The 16890-nt window shown below is 43.1% G+C and overlaps 1 protein-coding gene across 1 annotated transcript in view; it reads left to right on the top strand.

The window, feature by feature from the left end:
• IFNGR2 (interferon gamma receptor 2) overlaps nucleotides 1–16211 on the top strand; it is a 39781-nt gene extending 23570 nt beyond the window's left edge. The window contains exons 5-7 of the mRNA XM_084614826.1: nucleotides 3084–3234; nucleotides 5841–5998; nucleotides 14395–16211. Of these exons, the coding sequence (XP_084470952.1) occupies nucleotides 3084–3234; nucleotides 5841–5998; nucleotides 14395–14547 (462 nt within the window). The 3' untranslated portion in view covers nucleotides 14548–16211. The remainder of the gene's footprint in view (nucleotides 1–3083; nucleotides 3235–5840; nucleotides 5999–14394) is intronic.
• Nucleotides 16212–16890: the final 679 nt, after the last annotated feature.

Here is a 16890-nt window from a genome sequence, read left to right as displayed (position 1 = left end):
ATGATTTCAGTTATTTAAATCTGAAATTTCCTTATGTTGTAATTATAAGGGTCCTGACCCAAAAAGGAGTTTGGGGGGTGAGGGGGATCGCACGGTTATTGGGGGGGGGGGCGTTGTGCGGGTTGTGGTACTGCTACACTTACTTCTGCGCTACTGTTGGCAGCGGTGTTGTCTTCAGAGCTGGGCAGCTGTAGAGCGGCGGCTGCTGGCCTTGAGCCTAGGTCTGAGGCAGCGCTGCCATCAGCAGCAGCACAGAAGTGAGGATGGCCTGGTCGGGTATTGCCACCTTCATTTCTGTCATGCTGCCTGCAGAGCAGGGCCCTCAAATCAGCAGCTGTTGCCCTCCAGCCACCCAGATCTGAAGGCATCAGTGCAGAAGTAAGGGTGGCAATACTGCGACCCCCCCCCCCGAAGATAACCTTGTGGACCCCCTGCAACTCCTTTTTTGGTTAGGACCACCAATTTGAGAAACACTGGTCTCTTCTGTTAAATCTGTATAGTATAAGGTAAAAGCACACAAAAGACCAGATTTCACGGGGAGAGGCCAGATTTCATTGTCCGTGATGTGTTTTTCATGGCCGTGAATTTGGTAGGGCTCTACCTATAGAGGTTTTGCAAACATATGGTGTACACCAAGTCATTAGTGTAGTTATACTTTTGTCAGGGCCACCAATGGCTATAAGCAGGGCAAATTCCCAGTCTGGACATGCTGGTTTTGGTTGAATAAACTGCCCACAAATGAGGAATTTTTGTTTTAAAGACATAGACTGATTTTTTTCATAAATGAAAAAATCCGCCCCGTCCAGAGCTGTCCCATCTGTAGAGCAGACCAGGGCAACCACACTGGTGCAGCTCACCTTTCTTGATACTGCACAGGTCAGGTCTTGTAGCAGATTTGCACCTGACTACATTAAGGCTTTGATTTGAACCAGCACAGCTACTCCAGTAACTGGACACAAGTGGCTGAAATTCCCAGTGCAAACAAGACCTGAGGTGCTTTGGGGGGTGCTCAGGGCGGCCCGGGGGGCCTGGTGCCGGCAGCAGAGGTCGGGCCCGTGCCCCACACTCACTGGCCAAGGTGTTTTGTTTTGTTTTTGTTTCCTGCAGCCCCCTGGGCTCTGTCTCTGGGGCCGGGTCACTTGGTGCTGCCGCAGCCTGTTCCATGGGCTCTCGGTGTCACCCAGCCACTAATGCCTGGGCAGGCTGCCCCTGCCCTTCCGCCTCAGACGGACCCTTCCCTTTTCTGGTGGGACCCTTCACTAACACAGGGGGTCACCTAGCACAGGTGAATGCCAGCCAGTAGTCTCCATCGCCTAGCATTGGTGTCCCCCCAGTGCCCCACACGTCCCCCTTCCACTGCCCTTTCTCCCCTCTCCCAGCACTGTGTGGGGTCCTCCAGTGCCACCTCTTATCACCCCCCCCCACCTCAAGGTCCTCCTTGCCTTTCAGCGCTCCAGCCTTGGGGTTCCCCTCCCTGCAGTACCAGGACCTGGGGTCCCACAACTCTGCTCTCTCCACCACCCACCAGGACTGGGGTCCTCCATCCATCTGCTTTTCTGCCTCCTCCCCAGCCCCCAGAGAAAACAAATCTTAGAGCTCCTCCTGAGTACTGGAGGGTCCTGGGGGTCCCCCAGCACCAGGGCACATATAGGCCTGCCAAGAGCCACCCAGTTCCCGAGACATGGGCTCTCAGTGTTGCGAACGTATAATTACATTTAAAAAAAAATCTACTGAGGGTAGCGAGACCATATGCACCTGGGAAGTGAATTTGCTACAAGAAATCCAGGAAGATGGATTTCAGAATCTAAGCAGTGTAACGCTGATCGTGATTGGTGAGATTTTTTTTTTTTTAAATTATATGAACTTCATTATAATTATATTGTAGTTCTTTTCTATAACAACATTATAATTATACAGCTGGGCGCTATCAATATTTAACCTACGGCCAGCAGCTGCCCTTGAAGTTCACTGTAACCAGATTAGATCTGTATAAAAAATGTTAAGGTGGGCCCCATACAGGCTGATTTGCCCCAGTCCCTGCACCCCCCTAGGGACGGCCCTGCCTCTGGCTTTCCAACTACTTACCCTTTTCATTTCAGTTAATGAGCTGAGCTTTTTTTTAAAAAAGACAGACCATGTCAAGGTTAATGCACCTCCCTCCTTTCCCAGAAAAACTGAGTTTTCTGACACACTTTTAACATACTCCCCTTCCTCTAGCTGACATACAGATGAGAGAGAACTCAGACCTCATGTCATAACTTTTAGCTTTGACATTAAGAATTAATCAAGTTCTTAACTGAGCTACCCAGCATTGAAAAAGGCAAACTGCTAGCTTTGTTAGACTGAGGACATAAGAATGCATTTAGTGTTGCCCTACAGTTCTCCCTGCTAGCTCCGTTCTTGTGAGTAGGCAAAGAAATAAATTGGTGAACAGCATGATCTTCACTGGACAGAACTTTTGTCTAATTCAGTTCTTGCTGTCTGGGGCCAGTGCTCTAGTGTCAAGAGTGGAGTGTTGATGCAAAAAGAACACCATATTTGCATCTGTCTTTAATCCCTAGATAATGGTTCTGGGCATCCTAGCCCAGAACCTGGTATTTTAAAGCAGCAGATTTGTTTTTGCCGATATTTTTGTTTTGTTGTTTTTCCAACTCCTACTCCTTCCAAATCACCATTTACTGCAGGTATTGGCACAAAAATACTGCAGACTTTCAGAGGTTCGAAGGGTGTTTTGTGTACAATGAAATTTTACATTAACCTACTTGCATTCACAAAATAAATAATCATGTCCGTGGTAGATGGGGAGCGTAAATAGCCAGATTTTGTTTCATTGAAGCAGAATGGCTCTATTTAGTAACATTTGCATTTAAAATGCACTGCAATAAGAAGCTCATACAGTTACACTACTTCTCTTGCATACTGTATAAATGTTAGTTATGAAAAATAATATTGTGAAGCTTTTGAATGGAAACTTGTGAATTCAAGTTGATTGTATTGAAGAAAACTCTTAATAGAAATATGGTTTTTGTAATAATATTATTTGCAATAACATATAAATTCACTTTTTTTTTTTTTTTAAACAGGAAACAGAATGGACCAAGAATACCCGAATCGGACTTCTGAATCTAAAGCAACTGACAGAGTATTGTTTTCAAATACGAGCAAAAGTCCATATATTACATGACAACATTGGACCATTAAGCAAAACTGATTGTCACAGAACTGCAGTTAATGGTATAAATCTTACTTCATGAACACCTGTTTTATCTCTTGTGTAATGAAACTGGTATAAAACTTGAGTCTTAAATAGCTAGCTGTTTTAATTTACTTTATCACACAACCAGTACCTGTCTTCAGTTTTAAAAGGGCACTGTTTTTTAGTAGTTCAAGAACATATTCGCATTCATTTTCACATAATGAGTTTTTCAGCAGCTCAATAAATGAGAGAGTAAACCAGAGCATCTGCCTCCCTTTCTCCACCCCTCCTAGATAGGATATTTTTTTTTTTTTTTTTTGATGGGGCTGTTAAGGTACAAATACAAATATATATTGGTATTCTAAGGGGAAATTACTTACTGGTAATTCCTTTTCTCACCTTGGGTCAAATTTGTTTGAAGGAAAACTCACCATGTCCCTCTCTGCCCTATCCCGTTCACCTGATCCCGGGCTCTGCCATTGTATGGAGAACGGGCAGGAGAGAGAGGAGGGGTGAGACAAGGTTGGGGAGGGCAAGGACAATTCAGAAACCAGTAAAGTTTGGTCTCATCTATATGTTGGCCACAGTGTTAGAATCTGGTTTGTCTGTGTCTGAGCTTAAGCCTGGTTTTAAACTCTGTTGTAAAGCCTGTGTAGATTTAGGCCTTCATGTTATGTCTCATACTCTAACCTGGAGGAATCACCTCTAGGCATGAGAAGACAGAATAGGCTCCATGCTCACATACTCCTTTTTCAATCCTCTCCCTACACAAATGTGTCAAACAAGGTGCTGCTTTAGGGCATGATCCTGCAAGATGCTGAGCACTCTGGCTCTAACCTAGTAAAGCTCTTAAAATACAGTAACTCCTCACTTAACATCATCCCTGTTTCTCGTTACATTGCTGACCAATTAGAGAACATGCTCGTTTAAAGCTGCCCAATGCTCCCTTATAATGTTGTTTGGCAGCTGCCTGCTTTGTCCACTGCTTGCAGAAAGAGCAGCCCGTTGGAGCGAACTGGTGGGGGCTTGGAACCAGGGTGGACCGGCAGCCCCCCTAGCAGCTCCCCTAAGTTCCCTGTGCGGCAGCTGTCCAGCAGGCTATCAACTGCCTGGTAGTTCAGCTGTCCCTCCCCCCACTGCCATGTGCTGCTCCTGCCCTCTGCCTTGGAGCGGCTCCTGGGAGCCTCCTGCTTACTGTGCAGAGGTCGGGGGGGGAGGGGGTGCTAATGTCAGGGTGTCCCCCTCCCCCCTGCTCCTGTGCCCCATCTCCATAGAGCAGGGGGACACACGACAGGGCTCAGGACAGAGGGAGCGTGCTGGCGGAAGTTGCTGTCTCAACTTGCTGATCTACTTAAAAAGGCAGTTTACTTGGAGTGGGGTCAGCATACTTAAAGGGGCAATGTACGTGTCTCTCTCTCACATACACACACACACACACACAGGTGCCTCTCTCTCACGCATGCACGCATGGTGTGTGTCTGTCTCTCTCTCTGCCATGCTGTCTCCCCTCCCTCCATTTGTCCTTGCTTGTAGAGTGTGAGGTTACATTAACAACAGGGCTGAGCCGAGTGCTAGTTCATCATTTAGCAGAAAGGCATTCCCTGGGAAATATCCCACCCTCTGACTCCTCCACCTCAACCAAGCTTCACAGTCATCATTGCTGTGTACAGTATTCAATTGTTTAAAACTTATACTCTGTGTATGTATGTATATATATATATAGTCTTTTGCCTGGTGAAAAAAATTTCTCTGGAACCTAACCCCCGCATTTACATTAATTCTTATGGGGAAATTGGATTCGGTTAACTTCGTTTTGCTTAAAGTACATTTTTTCAGGAACATAAACTACAACGTTAAGCGAAGAGTTACAGTATGTTCTTAACTTTAAGCATGTGCGCACACCACTGGGACTACTCCTATGTTAGTTAAGTACATGTTTCAGTGCGTTAGCAGGGCAGAGTGGATGAATTTAAATAAGAGTTAAGCCTCTGGGTCTGCCATTCTAGTACCTCACACTGAATCATTGTTTAATAGAGCAATGCAAATTATCCAGGGCAAATACACTAATATTAATATTTCTTCTGCTTAGTGGGATTTGGATCTCAGCCTGTGAATTTCTACATTGTTTGGCTTAAGATAGTAGTGTTCGTTTTAAACAAAATTTTGAGAAGAATGAGACATAGCATGATGTACTTGCTATTGATGTTTCTCCTCCTCTTCCCAGCAATTTTTGATAAAAGTTCGTGTTCCCCATAGCTCTTTTACTCCCATGTTAAAGCTGGAGAGTATCATTTTATTTTGTTTTTTGATAGTGTCTGTCACTATCATGTCTAAGGTTTGATTCTAGAAAAAGAGTTCCATGTGCCTGAAATACACGTTTAGCACCTCTGGCGGAAGCTACTCATGACCTGTAAGTTACGCAGTGATACTGCCGTGCACAAGAGGTGAAGCTTCTGTGTTGTTGTGTTAAACAAGGGAAGTCTATAAAAGCCTCCTCCTTATTATGATGCAATTTAAATTAGTATCCAAAACAATTGATTAGTTTTCACATTAAAAAGTTATCAAGACTTGTTGATAAACTTGACGCCCGTGGAGTAAAAAGAAAAAGCTTTTGATATATACATTTTTACTTCTCTCTTTTCAGATGCAACCAGAGCTGGATTTGTTGTAATAATATTTGTTGCAGCCACAGTTACTGTGGTGTTTTCAGCAATTGTCTGTTTCCTTTTTATTCAGAAATTTCATCAAGTCGTTAAATATTGGTTTCAACCTCCTTTTAAAATGCCTCCACATATTGAAGAGGTAGGTGTTTTTTGTCTTTTTGTTTCGCAGAAGGGGTAGTGGTGTGACTGGAATGAACTGGTTAGGTTAGTTGAGCTCACATAGACGCTACAAAATATTAAACTCTTGCCTGTCTGAGTTTACATTCAAACTCCATAAATGCAGTATAGCTTGTTGCTTTTCATATTTAGTGTGGCTGTAATATAACTCCAGTTTATGCCATTTTACTTAGCTGGAATCCTTTGCTCACTCTGTACTTAAGTACAGATATTGTGGTGTTCCTTTGTGTGAAACTCTCATAACATGAAAAAAGGAAATTCAATTTTTTGTTTTAAAATAAAAATATTGATTAATCAGCAGACCAATTCTTCACTAGAGAACTGAGACCAAATTGCAGGTGATACAGTATTAGGAGTTTGGGGGTTTAAGTAGACTTTATCGCTCACGTACTGAATTACAGGGGAGCATGTGCCATTTTAAGAGTGGACACCAAATATCAGAATCTCTGAAGGCCTTGGGAGATGAAAGGTATATGTGGGGGTGGGGGAATTGTTTTGGGTGGGGGTTTGTTTTGTATGGTTTATTACAGTTCACAGATGAATGACGAAAGATGCATGTGACTTTTTTTTCTGGCAGCTCATGCATCTCTGTACTGAAGAACATTTCAGCTCTGTTCAACTTCCTCTTTTTACGTTTTAAACAGGAAATGTTTTTCTATTGATCATGAATTAAAATTTATGGCTTGAGACAACTTCCACATCATGTGTTAAACATTTCTACTATCAAAAACAATCCTTTGAGCTAGGGTGCTTTTGTGATTAAGGAACTGGATCAGGACTTCAGGATCTGGGTTCAGTTTCCAAGTCTGCTATAGATTTCCTGCATGACCTACGGCAAGACACTTAATCTGTCTCTGCCTCAGTTCCTGTCTGTAAAATGAAGATGATGATGATGATTTCCCACCTCAAAAGGGTTTTGTGAGGAGAAGTTTAATAACGTTATGCAATTAGATATTATTATTATTATGATGGGGGGGCACAGAAGTACCTAAATATGTTCACTTTTTAAAAATACACATTATATTATGGAAAGGATGGTAAGAGTTATTCTGTTTTCTAATGCTTATTCTCCATCAGAATTTATAACCCTCAGTGCAGAGGTCGTTAGGATTCCAACTGGATAGTAAGCAGCAGAAATCAGGTGAATGCTTCAGCAACAGTGAACCTGTTTTCAGGCAAATAACACTGATAATGATGCATACATATTACAAGCAGAATTGTTTCTAAATGTTTTCCAAGAGGGGTTATCTGGCCTAGTGCTTTTCTTCCTCTTACATCTATGGATATGTGAAAAGATTGTCATTAGAACAAGTTACCATAGTTAATATATGGTAGTGGCTTCTATTTCATATGTATTTTTTTTTTTAGCTTTTCAGAAAGTCGCACAGTTCCTCCTTTTGACCAAATTCAAGGCTTTCATTTGAGTTACAGGAAGCAGATTTGATATTTTCCCACTCCTTTGGTGTAGCAAAAAAAATCACAAACTGATTATTTCTTGAATTCATTAAAATGTACTTATTTGCTCTTCCTGTCTTTAAAATCTACTTGTAAAAATTATTTGAATCAGATTAATGCCAGAGGTAAGAAAGTCATGATAAAATAACTTTAAATTGTTCCTTGTCCCTACCCTGTCACCTGTATCTATAATTAAAACTATATTAATACAGAAGCCAACAAAAATGTTATGCCATGTTGTAGTTTGTAACGTTAGGAAAGTTTTTGGCTTCTAGGCTTTCTAACTAGCCCTGGAATAACTCCTCAACAATAAAAATTTTGTGCTCAGCTGTCTGAGGTGCTCTCACGTCCTCTGTTCCAACTGAAATGTATTCAAAGACACAAGATCAGATTTCTAAGATCTCAGAATCTTCCTCAGATCTAAGAATTTTTCCTTGTTTCCCTGGATTAAAAATCCACACTTTTTAGTACAAGGCTGTTTATAATTTGAAATGCAAAATATAAATTATAGGAATAGTATTTTGTTAGGGTTTGCAGATAACAATATGGGAAGGTGGAGATCTAATCCAACTTGCACTGTACTGAAAACTTTGTGTTCTCATTTGCCCTGTCAGTATTTCAGACCTCTTTCTCAAGAGCCTCTCAGTTGTTTAGGACCATCTGTGTTGTGCTTGTTTTAGGCCTTTTGTTTGGTGGGGTGATAGATTTGTTTATTTTGTCCTGGGGCAATCTACTTAAAGCTGACATTCATCATTAAGTTGGGTATGCTATTATTCTAGTTGCATACATGCATTCATAGTGTCTGGTTGCATTTTTATAAATCCAAAACTCCACGAGTTGTCCGTATAAAGTGATACCGAATAGGTGTCAAAAGGTGTGTAAGAACAAAAAAATCATATCAGCCTGGTCCTTGTCCAGTATTAATCAATGTAAAGCAGAGGTGTAGCCATGGGTGGGCCTGAGTGGACTGCGGCGAGCCCGCTTAGCATCCAGGCCCATCCAAATCGGGGCCGGATCCCTCCAAATCCACAGGCTGGGACTCCTGACCCCAGCTCGGTGTCCGACCACGTCCCTCTCCTGCTGGCTTTTAAAACACTGCTGCCCTGGTCTGCGGCCCCAGTGCTAGTCCCTCGGGGGTGGGGAGGGGAGGGCAAAGGGAGGTTGCCTCGTGGGGGCAGGTCGGGCAGGGCTAGTGCTGGGACTGGAGACTGGGGCAGCAGCACGCATTGCCAGCAGGTAGGGGATGCAGTCTGACAGATTGGGTTGGGAGGGATGGATGGAGCTCAAGCCCTGGTGGGGCCCTCCCTCCTGCCCATGGGCGTGCCCCGCAGCCTGTGTGCCCCGAGTGGTCAGGGGTGACGGGGGGAGGTGGGCCCCCCATCCCTCCTGCTCCCCCTCTGCAGGGCCCCCATCCCTCCTGTCGTCCCCCCGTGCCCTGCCCAGTCATTGCCTGCCCACCTGCCTAAAAGCCAGGACCCACCCAGGTTTCCTGTCTTAACAGCACTGATGTAAAGTGCATGAAACTTTTGTTTGTTCCACATGGGCTATCGAGAGGTGAACTTCTGGTGGCAGGCACGCAGCCTGATGGCAATTCTGTAGTGCTTTATACTGTGTATAAAATATATTAGCTATATTACAGCCCAGTTCCTGTACTTGACCACCCAGTCTTAACATTTGAGATGTCAGCCAATTTGAACACCCACCTGTGAAATTAAATAACTCTAGCTAATAGAATACTGTGATTAATCAACATATAATGTACTCTATTGACTTGCATTATATTGATGAAGAATGTATCATTTGATATTTTGACTAATTCAGCAACTAAAAGTTTCCAACTTAGAGCTCTAACACTTAAATTTTGTTACATTCAAGTGTGTTGGTGATGTCAAAGCTCTGTTTGTAGATGACAGGCTGTCAAATGGTTAATTTTTGGTGTGTTTTGCTTTTAAAAGATAGTTGGAGTAGGTCATGTTTGAAAGTTGTGTTTCATGACAAGTGTCTCTAAGATGGGAAATGAAACAGGCTTTTAAAACATTTAATGGTGTGTATTGATTAAACTGGAAACCTTTAAAACAATTAGAACACTGTTTTTTGCTGAAAATAACAGTCAAGTCTGAGCTAATCAAGTTAGGGAAAAAACATGTTAGTTTGTTATACTGTTGGTTTAAATACTTTGACCTTTGATTTAGTGTTTTTTTTTAAAAAAAAAAGCTCTTTGCATTTATCAACATTGCACTAGTACTGTTTCTATAAAATGAGTCACAGGTGTGCATCTATGCTCACAAGTACAGAGTCTAATTACTGCATACATGTGATTATTATGGAGTACTTGTTGCACCTTAGAGACTAACCAATTTATTTGAGCAGGACAGTGGGGTGGGAGGAGGTATTGTTTCATGATCTCTGTGTGTATATAAAGTCTGCTGCAGTTTCCACGGTATGCATCCGATGAAGTGAGCTGTAGCTCATGAAAGCTCATGCTCAAATAAATTGGTTAGTCTCTAAGGTGCCACAAGTACTCCTTTTCTTTTTGCGAATACAGACTAACACGGCTGTTACTCTGAAACATGTGATTATTATGTTTCCTAGCAGCCTCAAGTTCTGTGTGACGACACATTTTTGAAAGGACTATTTATAATAGCGTTGGTTTTTGTAATGTGACTTCTAAGTAGAGCCAGCTTTTAAGATCACCCTCTCCAAATTATGACACTAAAAATTGCTCCATATATATACTGTAAACACAGTACAGTTGTGAAATGTGTGTTAACTACGTAGGTAGAGTGAAAGTAAGTTAGGATGCTTCTATATTAAAGTGATATTTTAACATTGAGAAATTCCTATTCTGGGTAGATAAAGTAGTAAGAAACTACAGAATGCTCCTGATGCATACATGGCAAAAGTTACAAAGTAGTTGGAAGCTGGAAAATCCCTATAGAATTTACTTTCATTTTGCCTTGCCAAGTTTTCTCAGCTGATATCAACAGATTATAAGAAATAGAATGGAAGTTCCCCAGTTCAGTATGAAATGAAAGATGCTGCAGGTTTTTTCTGCTGTCTTCCAGTAAGTAACAGAATCCCAGTAAATTTAACAGAAAAGTACACTGGGACATTTGTGGTCATTTAAAAATGATTAATCATATATCTGATTAACTTCTCAGAGTTATTCCTGTCATCAAAAGTAGGAATGATTCCAATATGAAAATACTGTAAGGCCAAATCCTGCAGTCCCAATTCAGGCAACATTCTTAGTGACTTCAGTGACTGAGGACTGCAGGATTTGCTCTTTAGTTTGTGTGGATTTGTTTGCATAAAAAAAATCTACATTACAAGAAACATTTATTAATATTTCAAAGTCAAGCACTCAGAATTTGGGAACTACCCAAAATAAGGTTGCTGGTGCAACTTTAATTCAACTCCCATGTGCATATGCATTTTGATGATAGTCTTTAATTACATGATCAAACATGACTTTTTCCACAGAATCTGTCTCATTCAGTGAGTGGATTATTAAATATTTCTTTTTATTCCCCCCTCGTTCTGTGTGTGGCCCCAGGCTTCATTTACTGGACACCCTCAAACTCTGCTTTCCCCATAACCTCTTTAGTGCTTCACTTCAATGAATTTGTCTTCACCACACTCCTGAGATGAGTGGGTAATATCCCCATTTTACGGGTGGAGAGCTGAGGCACAGAGAGAGTAAGGCCAAAATTACCAAGTGTCCACTAATTTTGAATGCCTAACTGAAGACTTATGAGGGCCTGATTTTTCAGAGAACTTGGCATTTTTATAGCATGTTGTGTTGAGAACACAGCTCCTATTGAATTCAATTGCTGGTATGAATGCTTTGCACTTTGGCATATCTGGTGCCAAGTGGCTCTTTCAGGCATCCAGAAATGGAACACAGAGGCTTGGTGTCAATTACCAACTTGTGCTGGTATAACTGTTACACCTGGGGGAGTTCTGTGCCACTGCGCATGCATAGAATTCATGTCCCCCGCAGATTTCTTTGCTTCCTTGCAGAAAAATGACTTTCTGACAGGGAAGCAAAGGATCACTCTTGTGGCTTTCAAGTGACCCTCCCCAGTAGTATGTTTTGGGTGCCCAGGGCAGCCGACAGAGAGGTAAAACACTGTGGGGCAGAGGATGGGACTGGGGAAATCCTGGCTTGTGGCTCCTACCCTGCTCTGGGTTCAGCTGCTAGTCCTGGCAGAGTTGGGGAGGACGGGACTTCCTCTTCCCCTGCACAGCTGGTATCCAGAGTCGGGCCACACCCACCTCCAGATGGTTTGTTTCCCAAGGCTCCAGGAAGCTCTGCAAACTTCCCCCGCACTTCCTGTGCCCAATGTTCCTCAGCTGCAGGGGGAGGGATCACTGTATGGGGAGCTGCTCCCCCATCTGCCCAACCCCCCGTGCATCCAGACCCTCCCACTGAGCCTCACCACCACCACCACCACCTGGACCACCCTGACGAGCCACCTGGATCCCCACCCCACTGCACCTGGATTTCCACCCCACTGAGCCCCACTCCCCCAGCATCGGGACCCTACCACTGAGGGCCCCCCGACCTCCCCTGCTGAGCTACAACCATCTTCACCTGGACCCCCCTGCAGAGTCCCATTACCGTTGCACCTAGAACCTCCCAACAAACCCCTGTGCATCCAGATCCCCACACAGAACCCTCTCAACCCACACGTGGATTTCCCACCCCACCCCCGCACTAATCCCCTCCACACTTGGAGCCTGCCTGCCTGCCCGCACCTGGCACGAAGGGGAAGGGCCCTGGGGTGTTGCGCTGTGTCAGGGTTGGGTGCAGCCTCACACCACTGAGTCCGTGTCCCCGGGGGGGCGGGAAGCTGAACAGTGATCTCCCACCTCTGTGCAGCCAGTGGTCTGTGCCTAATGCCATGCTCGAGCTTCCATATTTATTTGACAATAACATTTCAAAGAATTTAAAAATATTATGAGCAGAATTTTTAATTTTTTTGGCACAGAATCCTCTCCGGAGTTAACTGCATCATACAAGGGTATGGGAAATCCTCGCCCCCAAGCAACAGAGGCAATATTTTGAACCCACTCCTGTAAAAAAAAAAAAAAAAAGAAATCCTGGGAGAAATCAGGAGGGGGCATGCGACCCCATGTGTCCGTCCACCCCACACGCATCACCTCTGTCAAGCGACATAGTTATGCCGACCTGACCCTAGAATAGACAGTACTATGAATACAGGAGGGCTTCTCCTGTCAACATAGCTATCACTTCTTGGGGAGGTGGAGTACCTACGCTGATGGGAGAAGCTCTCCTGTCGGTGTAGGTAGTATTTTCACTAAGCACTACAGTGGCACACTAAGTGTAGACAAGACGCAGTTAATGGCCACCTGTGAAATGTCTGGATTACATGACTACTCCAGTTCCACATAGGAACTCTGTGGCAGAGGCAGGAAAAGAATCCAGTTCTCCAGAATGCTGTTCAGCTTCCCTAACCGGGACAGGAGATCATCCTTTCTCTTCATGAAATCCCCTGCTTCATTCACCACACACCCTCTAACTTCTGCTACAAACAAGGCCCGAGTCCTGTTGACAACAGTCTCATGCACTATACAACCCTGATTCATTCCCAGAGCAGAGCCATCCTGTGCACTGAATGGGGAAGGGACGGGGTGGAAAACATAGCATGTGATCATGTAATTAAATATTGTATCATAACACATATGTATAGAAGGGCTGAATTAAGGTTACAGTCAACCTTCATCCTGGGATTTCCAAATTTCGGAGTGCTTGACTTCAAAGGCACCCTAATGTGCTTTTAATGTAGTATTTTTAATGTAATTTTCCTAATATTTAAAAAATGAGGAAAAATAATTCCATGATGAGGAAGCAATTTACCCCCACCTGGGTCATCAGCAAGGTTCAGACCTTTAGATCTGCAGCACAGAACTTTATCACTTGAGCTGTTATCCTCCCTGTGGGCCAGTCATTAGAGGGGGATGAGCCACACATTTTGCCAATGGGTTTCGCAGCGATCTTCTGACAACAGGGGAATGTAGACATTTGGGAATCCTGGTTCGATTCCAGGTTCTGTAGACTAGTGATTAGGTCCTTCTTCCCTGTAGCTTTAGCCCAGCTGCCATTGCCTGTCTCTAGCTCCCTTTCTCCCTTCTCCCCTTCCTCTTGATTCCTCATCCATCTGCATTCCAGTGTTTGCTTCGTCCTTCTCCATGCTGCCTGGGTGCCAGCAGGAGGATCACAGAGACGCAACATCCCTGCCATTCTGGTGTTCAGTGCCACAGCAACAGCTAGGAGAAGCAGTTGCTCAGAAAGTCCTGCTGAGCCCCTGCAGCCCTTGGGATAGAACATGCTCTGAGCAGATGGAATCGTCAGAGAATTTAGCTGCCAAACTCTAACAAGCCTCTACTGAGCTTCCACAAACAGCTTTTCAGGGGCTTATATTTTGGCCAAATTTGGGTGAATTTTCATGGGGATTGCAAAAGGCACACCCCATGGCACCGAGGTAACCCCTCCCTCCAGGCCAAATTTCAGGTCCCTGCTCCAAAGCACAAAAGGTCTAGAGCATCTCAACAGAACAGTTGCAAGAACATTTTTAACATGTGCAAAACACATTTTTCTGTAATCTCCTGCTTGGAAATGGCTGAATTTTTTTTTAAACTCCTTCTCCCGCACCATAATCAGCCTGAAGCTGACCCAATTAAAGTATGGCAAAATTATAAACAGCAGAAAATAGGGTTTTATAATGAAGTAGTGTTGGGTAACCTTAATTTATGGGTGGCACTATCAGCGCCGCATATAAGTACACATTCCTAAACCATATAGCATGAGATTGGTCTGTTACAGCATTTGTTCTTCAGAGTGCATTATAACTAATTATTGTTTTTTGCCTTTTTTAGTATTTAAAGGATCCTGGAATGCCTGTTTTAGAAGAATTGCAGAATAATTGTGCTGAGGAAGATCCCTGGGACTCCTTGTCAGTTGTTTCCAATGCAGAAGGAAGTCAAGCACTAGTAAAGGACACTCTGACATTCAGACAGCAGATCTACTGAAAGTGGAAAGAACTTCATTACATTGCGGTAGAAGGACCTGTACCAGTGCCTTGATGCTATAGAAAGATGATAGTGTCACTGTTGACAAACCAAGTTGTGGGAGTCTTGACTTCCTGAGAACATTGTGTAACCTTGAGTAGGGTTTTAATGGTTTCTACTGCAATTCACCATATGAAGTCCCTTCTCCACGAGAGACTTTTTAAAAATGGATTTGAATGTGAACTGGAAATGAACACTAAAAGAGCAGGGAAAGGACAACAACATGGTTGGAGTAAAATGGCTGCATCTGAACATCTTTGCAGAAAAGACTGCACTATTACTATGAACGGTGTTGATTATTAAGTTGATCTAGGTTCTAACGAATTTTAGTGGACCGTAGCACTTTATGGTAGGATATAGTACTAGAAAGAATTTTTCAGTGAGTTAGTAGATTACTGCACCATGAATGATTATTGATCTTTGCTCATCAGTACTTCTATATAAAGTCTGTCCCTTAGCACACAGTAAGTTAGCACTCAGAAAATGACTCAGACCAATTTTTCACATATATAAAATTTTAAGAGTGTGGTGCTCTATATCTGAAGGAAATAGCATGTTTTCAGGAATCCATTTTGTCCTCCCTCCCCCCTTATTTGTGTGGTTTTTTTTTTAAAAAAAATTTGTTCCAGTAAAAGATGAAAAATTTATATGAGCTGAGGAGAAACCAGCACATAATTCACTCCCAATTAAGGAACCATCATGGAAGGAGTGCTTACAGGGACAGACAGGTTGGATCACTTCTCCTCTGAGCCTTCTGATGCTTGCACAACAATGGCATTAATTTCTTCTACAACTGCAGTGTGGAGATGCTCTCTCTGTAGGGGGCGTCACATCCTTTACAGTGAAATGAACTCCTAAAGCTTGTATCAGACACTAAAATATAACAAGTTTGGCTACCTGGAGAGCCCTTCCAAAAGTCATTCAACAGAACTTGTCGGGTTTTGATGCACATGAACCAAAGCTTTCTGTGTAGTCAGAATACACGTGGGCAAGATGTGTCAAACATAGGGTTTACCCACAGCTAGTGGACACGAAGAACAAAGCCATGGTTCTCTCACCTGCTCAGGCAAGTTCTGACTGCTAGTAAAGACAAGACCCGGGATATGGAGTGTGGCTGTTTGGAGAATGAAGCATCCGAAAATTCTTTACACCACTTCATCGTATACGTGAAAATCTTGCTGTTAAAAATCCTACAACGTGTATTGGAATATTATTTGTATGGACATTTAATACAAATAATTTAAATATGGAAAAAGTGTTTTAGGGTGTTTTGTTTCCCAATGGTTTTTTTCCTTCAAATTCCATGTGGTCATTTGCTGTTCCTTTAGGATCTAATCAGTGCCTAAATGAGGAAGAAAGGACTTCTTTCATATGACCATTATGAAGAGCAGAGGTTTATGTGCAGGGATATGGTAAGTTAGCATTATAGAATGCCCTTTTAGTGCCTCTCTTCTTCATTTTCCAGGTTGACCCTTTATTCATATGAAAATAAGCTTCAGTTATGGTTCTAGACAGAATTTAAAAATAAGCACAGTGACATTCTGCTCTTGTCTGGGATGGGGAGAAGTGCTTGTGTGGCTCTAAACTTAAAATTCTGCTCACATTAAACAATATATATGATCAAATGTGACTCATCACTTTCAAATTCAATGACTTCATAAAACATTTTCCATACATCCACCTCACATGTTTAACTTACTGCTTTAAACAAGATAATGTTTTTTTTCCAGTTCTGGTAATGTGGTCTACGTTAAAGTTGTTATCCTTCTGATTAAGGCTAAGATTTAGTCACAGGTATTTTTGGTAAAAGTTATGGTCAGGTCACAGGCAATAAATAAAAATTCACAGCCTGTGACCTGTCCATGACTTTTATCAAAAATACCCCTGACTAAATCTCTACTTCTAGGGCCCCGATTCTTGGGGGGGGGGCTGCTCCAGTGCTGGGCGTTGACTGCCCCCCAGCTGCCACTCTCCAAACACCCTCCAGGTGCCCCTGGGGCTGCTGCTCCAGCCACCCCAGGACTGCTGGCTTGGGCAGTCTCCAGGACCAGCTGCTGCTCACATGGTCCCTGTAGCCAGCTGACCCTGAGGTCAGCTGCTCAGGTGGCCTTGAAGTCAGCTGTACCAGCAGTCACGGAAAGTTATGGAATCCGTGACTTCTGCGGCCTTGTGAAAGAATCGCAGCCTTAGTCATGATCATTATTAATAGTTGATCATGTTAAGTTTCTTAATGAATTGGGTGGAGAGGAGCTCAGCTATTTTATTATTTATAAAACCATCCAGCTGTGGTGGTACTGGTAATTC

The sequence above is a fragment of the Lepidochelys olivacea genome, assembly GCF_965140295.1.
Source record: "Lepidochelys olivacea isolate rLepOli2 genome assembly, chromosome: 1".
Classification (NCBI taxonomy): Eukaryota; Metazoa; Chordata; order Testudines; family Cheloniidae; genus Lepidochelys; species Lepidochelys olivacea.
Note: the sequence above shows the minus strand (reverse complement) of the source record. Positions and strands in the feature narration are given on the sequence as shown.